The sequence below is a fragment of the Cryptomeria japonica genome, chromosome 10 (genome assembly GCF_030272615.1).
Source record: "Cryptomeria japonica chromosome 10, Sugi_1.0, whole genome shotgun sequence".
Classification (NCBI taxonomy): domain Eukaryota; kingdom Viridiplantae; phylum Streptophyta; class Pinopsida; order Cupressales; family Cupressaceae; genus Cryptomeria; species Cryptomeria japonica.
In genome coordinates this window covers 804,408,766-804,416,485 of record NC_081414.1, presented here as the reverse complement: position 1 = coordinate 804,416,485, position 7,720 = coordinate 804,408,766, and the positions used below count along the sequence as shown (strand labels likewise).

The 7,720-nt window shown below is 36.0% G+C and overlaps 1 protein-coding gene across 3 annotated transcripts; it reads left to right on the top strand.

Moving 5' to 3' along the window:
• The first annotated feature begins 402 nt into the window (after window positions 1–402).
• On the top strand, window positions 403–7,377 carry LOC131079913 (uncharacterized). Of its 3 annotated transcripts, none has more exons than XM_058017955.2 (7): window positions 403–722; window positions 2,156–3,347; window positions 4,718–4,773; window positions 4,935–5,165; window positions 5,325–5,616; window positions 6,559–6,755; window positions 6,858–7,377. In XM_058017955.2, exons 2-7 carry the CDS (start codon window positions 2,244–2,246, stop codon window positions 7,009–7,011), a joined length of 2,034 nt encoding a protein of 677 aa, XP_057873938.2. In that variant the 5' UTR covers window positions 403–722; window positions 2,156–2,243; the 3' UTR covers window positions 7,012–7,377. The 3 variants fall into 3 exon arrangements, with proteins under 3 accessions (XP_057873938.2, XP_057873940.2, XP_057873939.2); XM_058017957.2 differs by having other exon boundaries at window positions 403–783; XM_058017956.2 differs by lacking the exon at window positions 403–722 and adding an exon at window positions 935–1,626.
• The last annotated feature ends 343 nt before the right edge of the window (window positions 7,378–7,720 follow it).

Here is a 7,720-nt window from a genome sequence, read left to right as displayed (position 1 = left end):
CCTATTTAATTACGGGTGGTTGATGAAGTCCACAATAATCCATTTCAAAAATATTTTAAGTCATAAAATAGAGAAATATTTCTTGAATATGTCTAATATTGATTCCCCCTTTGATAATATTACATTATTTATGTCTAATATTTTACCATCCCTTCATTCTATTGGATATATATATTGGAATTGCCAAAAATTAAATAGGAATTTTCAAAATCATTCGAAGATAATCTTAAATTTATTATTACAAGGAGAGGAAAGTTTCTAAATTGATATTAAAAAATATTAAAAACTTAAAAAAATACGCTTTATCCTACGAGAAGATAATGTGTAAAATACACGTATTTAATTAAACGCGTTTCTAGGGACGGCAATTCTATAAAAGAAAAAAGCCAACGCCCATTCCCTTATTTCCGCTCACGAAGGATTTGAAATCGTTTTATTATCCAAAATAATATTACCTGTAAGCTATCCTAAGGGTCCCAGGTTCGAATCCCACCAGATTCGACTGTTAAAATATTTTTTCCCGCTTTAACATGTCGTTGATTGCGTAGGGTAAAGAACGAAGCTTCGTTTACAAAGTCATCGACACGACTATGCCTTTATAGATTTGAACGGGAAATATTCCATGTTAGTAGCATAATCATATCCCTGTTCTGATTCTGTTCGGATTGCATGTACAGAAGAGATTTCTTTGATCTTTCTGCAATAACATCGGTCAACTACAGGCAAGTCGCTCTCAGCAACATGCTTTCGTTTTCTCGATCTGCGAACCTTTTTATTTCTTGGGTGCGTGTTATTACCAAATGAAAATTGTAGGCAAATAGGGTTTCATGTCGAAAATTAATGTAAAACAGGATCTGTTAAGATATAGTTAAGGCCAGGTTAAGATTGTGAGAAAATATGTGGCTCCGGAAAACAAATGAACTGAATGGCTGTGTATTGTCTACGGAATTTTGATTTCATTATCTGTGGATTTTTATTTCATTTTCGAAGATGTCTATAATTTTTGCTTTATGAAAACTGAAAATGATCGGTAAGGTCCGGTATGATGTTTTGCTTGATAAATAAGGAACACTGAAAATGATCGGTATGGTCCGATTTGATGTTGATCATTTAAAGTGAAGGAGCTTATATAGGATCTACTGAGATTTTATAGGATAAACACGGTGAAATGATGGCATTAAGCTCGGAAATAACGAGTAGCAAAGATAAAAGTGAAATCTGGTTTGATGGTGTAAATTATTACAAAATAATGTTGGAAGAAGAATCGAATTATATGTTTGTTTGAAAGTCAGTGACAAGCCGGAGAAAATGCCTTGCTGTGCGCTTCACTAATTTTTATTCTTGTGCGCTATTATTGGGCCGTTATTTGTTTTTTCTGTCAGATCAGTAAATCTGGTTTGATGTCGATAAATTTAACGAAAGAAGCCTGAAAATGTGTAGTTTAAGCTTTTTTCTGGTAAAGCACAGTATAACTATAACTTATTCACGGATTTCTCAGCTGCTATTCATTGTGGGTGAAGCTTTGTTTCTCATGCGTTATTTCGCCAGCAGTGGAAAGCCTGGTTTATTATTTTTTTCTTTTGGCCTGATTAGGCGGCGGATGTCTGATTTTCATAATGAGCAAAGGTTAGAGAGGTCGCTTCAATTTTTTTTACAGTAGACTACAACAGAAATGTAGCTGTCAAGCTTGGAGAAGATCTTCAACTTAAATGAATGGAATGTGTCTTAGGCGAGATGTTGAATTTCATATTGTTATTTTAGACAGGAGCAGACCGATTTAACTGTTTTTCTTTTTCTTTTCCAGATTGCTATTGAAAACATCTGAAACAGGATTTATGGGATCTTTTATTTAATGTTATAAAAAAATTTAGAATCTAATGGGATCTTTGTTTTGATGTTATCAAATTTTAGAATCTATTATGTCTTTATTTGTAGAGTTAAAATTCATGAAAATTGTTGTTGTTAAGCCGAAAGAACTGTTAAACCCCTGAAAACATGTACTGCTCTGTCATAAGCCATTATGAAATTTTATTTCTTGTGCGTTGGAATAATTTTGCTTTTAAATACGCTGGAAAGGAATGGTTACAAAGAGAGTTTATGTAGGTAGATGGACCTATGTTTGCAGAAATTTTGAAACCTTTGTTGGATTTTGCAGCAAAACCCTTGAATTGAGCTCCGTTGCAAGGTGCATTGAGCATTGTATAAAACTGGGGTAAATACTTGTTCGTTTTCAAAATTTTATCATGGAGAACCAGGCTTTAAAGGAAGGCCATTTATCTGAAAATATTCCCGTCCCAGAGGATAAAGTGATTCTGGACAAACCAGATGAGGATAAGGTGATTCTGGACAAACCAGATGAGGATCATGATCGTGTTATTACTGTTGAAGAAAAGACTGTAAATGTTCAGGATGGAAAAATCGAAGTAAAAGATGTTATAGCAGACAAGGATGGAGCTGTTAATGAGCAAACTCTAGACGTCCCTGTGGAAGAGAAGTATTATGAGCCCGTTTTTGATGGCACTGAAAACCCCCCTTCAGAGTCTGATCTGGCCGCTCAAGGCACCACGGCTTGGCCTGAGAAAGCTACTGCTCTGAAGAATTACGTCGTAGAGCGTGGTGTTGTGGTTGGGAACGTTATTAGGCGTTTATCTGGTAAGAGAGAGGAAATTGATCAGAACAATGTAAATGTAGAAGGTAAAGTTAGCACTAGCAATGAAGAAGATAAGAAGGCGAATTTGTTCAAGGGCTGGAATGCTTGGAATCCTTTGACTTTGGTCAAGAACAGTTTTGAAGGAAATGCAGAGGCAAAGAGCATCCAAGGTCAAGACATGGGCTTACAAGATTTAAGGGCTCCAGAGCCTACATTTAAGGGTAGGATCATTTTGTTTACATGTTCTGAAAGCTCTGATTGCCGAGTAGCCAGATCTTTTCTGAGACAGAAAGGCCTCAGGTTTATAGAAATCAACACGGATATCTACCCGGGCAGGAAGGTTGAGTTGGAGAAAAAAACAGGCTCTTCTTCTGTTCCACAAATTTTCTTCAATGAAGTGTTCATAGGAGGAGCAAGGGAAATTACGGCGATGGATAAGTTTGGGGAGCTTGATGAGAAGATCAAGGGTTTGATTGAAACAGAGGCTCCTTCAGAGGCTCCATTGCCACCATCTGCCGAGGAAGAGGATTTTGGGAACAATGGAATGGTCGATGAGTTTGAGAATGTTGTGAAAAAACTGAGAGAGCATGTGGTCATCAAGGACAGGTTTTATAAAATGCGAATGTTCAGCAGGTGCTTTGTTGGATCGGAAGCAGTGGATTTCTTGGCAGAGGACCAATTGCTGGAGAGGGAAGAGGTTTTGTTACACACTTTACCTTGCTGTGTTTTATAAATGTTTTTTCTTTTCCTACCGCATCGCAATTTTAAGATTAATTCAAATTGTATAGGTATAGTATTTAATGGTAAAAATTGAGCTTCTATTATGGGGTCTCATCCAATTCAAGAACATAAGTACGAACTTTTAGAGTCCAGAATTGCTCTTCTGGAGAGGGCGTTCTAACTAAAAATTATCGACTGCCAGAGAACAGCAGAGCTCTAAAGTAAAAGAAAAGAATTAGTTTTTGGTTGATACATGTCGTGAAATCTACTGTCAGAGAACGGCAGGGCGTTGTTACATGTCTGGAAATTTTTTCTCAGAGAATAGCAGACCTCTAAAGTAAAAGAAAAGTATTAGTTTTTGGTTGATACATGTCATGAAATTTACTGTCAGAGAACGGCAGGGCGTTGTTACATGTCCTGAATTTTTTTCTCAGAGAACAGCAGGGCTCTAAAGTAAAAGAAAAGTGTTAGTTTTTGGTAGATACAAAAACTAGGACATGTTTAATATATTTGCTGGAGAAACATATTAAAATCCCAGGATTGCCACGAATGAACTACTTGAGAACCAACCTATAGGCATGGGCCAAAACAAAACAGAGGTAATTGAAGTGGAAATAATCATTGGAATAACTGTAAAAAACTCTCTGTTTCTTTATGCATAACATCTCAATGCTGGAGCACATAGAGTCTAAAATGCGCCCCATAAACTAACAAGCGGAAAGAAACGGAATTCTGAGAAGTATAATTTATGGCACTGGAGCAACCTTACCCATTCTGCGGCTTCATCTGGATCAGCCCCATCATCATCATTCTCCTAATTGTCAGAGAGGACATCAAATTCTTTAAATTTTAGTGATCTAGGAATTAAAATTGATTTATTATTTAGGTTGTGTTTAAGAATCAAAACGATGCCTTTTGTAGATTGGTACTTTCATCTCATTAGGCTTATTTTCCTTGCAACAAACAAATTGTCAAATACCATTTCTCATGTTTTTGAAAAGTTGAAATTCTCTGCTTTCTTGCTCGAAAGGTTTTGGTTTCCCATTTTTGATTTCACATTGCATTGAAAGATAGCCACGCGTGTCTTTGAGATTATGACTTTGCAAGGCCAGATGCCCTTTACAACACTGTTTGTTTGGCCTTACTTCAGTGTTTGAATCTATGAATTAACGAACTAATCTTTTCATGAGACATTTCTTATTGAGTGTGCTATATTACTGAAGCATAATATAAAAAGATTCTTTAAAGGCACCAAGTTTGTTAATCTACAATCCTGAAATTAGCTACTTCTCATTAATTCCAAAACTCCGAACATCTGTACCATTAAGGATTGGAATGTTTTTGCAGGCAGTTGATTTTGGGAGAAAGCTTGCTGCCAAGCACTTCTTCCGTCATGTTTTAGAGTATGTCGCTTCTCACATCATTGGAACATTTTAATACATTTTCAAGATTTTAATTTTCCCATATCGATTGATTACTTTCTTTTTATGAAGCTAGTTGTTCTGATTTCTGAATATTAACGAAAGCATATCTTGACTCATATTACGTGGTTGGTTATTCCCAGTGAGAACACATTTGATGATGGGAATCATCTCTACCGCTTTTTTGAACATGATCCAGTAATTTCCAAGTGCTACAATTTTAGTGGACGTACAAATGACATGAAGCCAAAGCCGGCAACAGAAGTTGCAGCTAAGCTGCGGAGCTTGACTCTGGCAATTTATGCAGCTCATATTTCTGATAATGGAAAGCATGTAGATTATAGAAGCATTGGTTCAAGCGCAGAATTTTTGAGGTGCGCACTTTAGGTTATTGATTAAATTTGCTATAGTTTACCGCATGCTTCTTGAAATCTTTAATTTGATAGTTTAGTTGCACTCTACTTTTCTACAATGTTTTGTATACCACCTCAATTTTGATTTTTGTGTTCCTCTGTCCTTCAATTCTGCTGTAGGTACTTGAAAGTGATTGAAGATCTCCAACGAATCGATTTACATGATTTATCAAGAGAAGAAAAGCTTGCATTCTTCATCAATTTATATAATATGATGGCAATTCATGCAATCGTGATGTGGGGTCAACCTAATGGACCCCTTGAGCGAAGAAAATTTTTTGGTGACTTCAAATATGTAATTGGTGGGTATCCCTATTCGCTCTCAGCCATTCAAAATGGAGTTCTTCGTGGTAATCAAAGACCTCCTTACAATTTGACCAAGCCTTTTGGGGTAAAGGACAAGCGTGTCAAGGTGAGCTTTCGTTTCTTGTTTTCATCTCTGAATAAAATTTTAGAACTTTGTTTACTGCTATTTCAGCATTTTCCTTTACTTAGGGGAAAAATAGACATTTGTTACGTTCTTGAGTCTTGAATGAATGACAGATATCTCCTCTTTTAGGGTCATAAGAGTGTTGGCACGTAATCACACTTTCTTCATGTAGTTGCACAGCTTTTGGATTACAGTATACAGACCTGGTCACCATAATGTTTTGATTTATTTCCTTTACCCAAAGTTTAATTGATTTTCCTTGATTATTTGATGTCCAAAATCTTACGCTTTCTACTAGGCAAACTACATAGTATCATACATGCGTTGTTGATTGAACAGTAATGAACAGAAGACAACAAAAAAGCACATATGAGCGAAGCTGACAATTGAACTATTCTGAATTTTCTACTAAAAGGACGTGCTTTTCCCAAATCCTTCTTGTGATCCTTTACATTGGTTAAAAGAGAGTAGAGCCCCGTGAGAGAAGGTTATGGACGGGGTATACTTAATCAAAGGATAAAGCTGATTCATTCTATAGTACTTATGGGGATGGAAATGCCCACTGAAGGCCATTTTCCCAATTATAGACGGTTTCTTGAATCTCTTTCATGAATCGAAAGTCACCGCTTTCTTTCATTAAAAAAATAAATAAATTGAGAACTGCAACAATTTGTCTTGGCAAGTTTGTGTGTTTACATGCAATAATTATCTACTGTTGACCTGACAAGGTTTAGATGATTGACAGTTTTGCTGACACAAATATTATTCCACGAGCATTAGATAAACCTTTCTGTTATTACTAGGTTCTTGTGCACGACTCTCACTAATTTGGAAAGAAATGCAAATTCTTTAATGCACTTCATAAGTGGTTTACTTCTTATTGGGTGGTATTTCCTCATGTTCATCTGATATTTTCTGAATCAGGTTGCCTTGTTAATTCCTGAACCATTGGTTCATTTTGCTTTAGTATCTGGTGCAAAGTCAAGTCCTCCCTTCATATGTTATTCGCCTGCAAGTATTGATGAAGAATTAAGGCTAGCTGCAAGAATTTTTTTCAATGATGGTGGATTCTTGATTGATATGGACACCAATACTGCTTCCCTGAGCAAGACTATGAAATGGTAAAGGAATGATTTTTATGATCTGCTGCTAGATTCAAAAATGATAACCACTTCTTGTAAATGTTTTTCAAAAGTTCCTAACTTTAAATTCGGCTTTGGCAGGTATAGTGGGGACTTTGGCAAGGATGAAAGAGAGGTTCTAAAGTTTGTTGCAAACTACTTAGAGCCTGCCACGGCAGAGCAATTGTTGGGATTATTGGGTAGTAATCAACTAAAGGTCACATATCAACCTTATGATTGGTCTCTAAATGTTTAAGCCCGGCATTATCTGTTATAAGTTTTGCCTTATTCGATTTTACAGGAAAGTACGCATCATTCGTTCTTTTCGATTTGATTCTTAGTAATTCGTTGCGTGTGAGAGTATCTTTCTCACTTCTGTTTAGTAGAAGCTAAATTAGAATGAAATTCTTCCCAAAGTCTTTTGAATAGCTTTTCCTCAACACTCACAAGAAAATTGGCCACAAGATTTGTTCATAACACATTTAGACACAGGTTGCATGTTTAAGAGTACAAGGGAATTTGTGCTTTAGGCCGTGTCAAACATATGATTTATAGATGTTTGTTAACATTGCTATTCTCCTGCCAAGCAAATGATTTATAGATGTGGTACACTTGTCCAAAATGTTTTTCGAACATTTATATTTTTCATATAAATATCATGCAGTTGATTCTAAAAGACTCATGTGGACAGCAAAAAGTTACGGAAAGACAATTTAAAATAAAAAATTTCCAAATGATTCGACATCTGTTTTGTCATTCAAAATAGTAAGGTGCTTGGACATCCATTTTTTTTTTTTGTATCAGTTCACATTTACTTTGAGTTTGCCTCAGCTTGAGGTCACGGAACCACATCTGTCGGGGGTTGTAAACTACCTTTGCTTGGAGTGCTTGTGGTATCGTGTTTGTGGAAGACAATAGGAATGAATAATGAGTTTTAATGGTGTCTACGAGATTATCAGTTTATG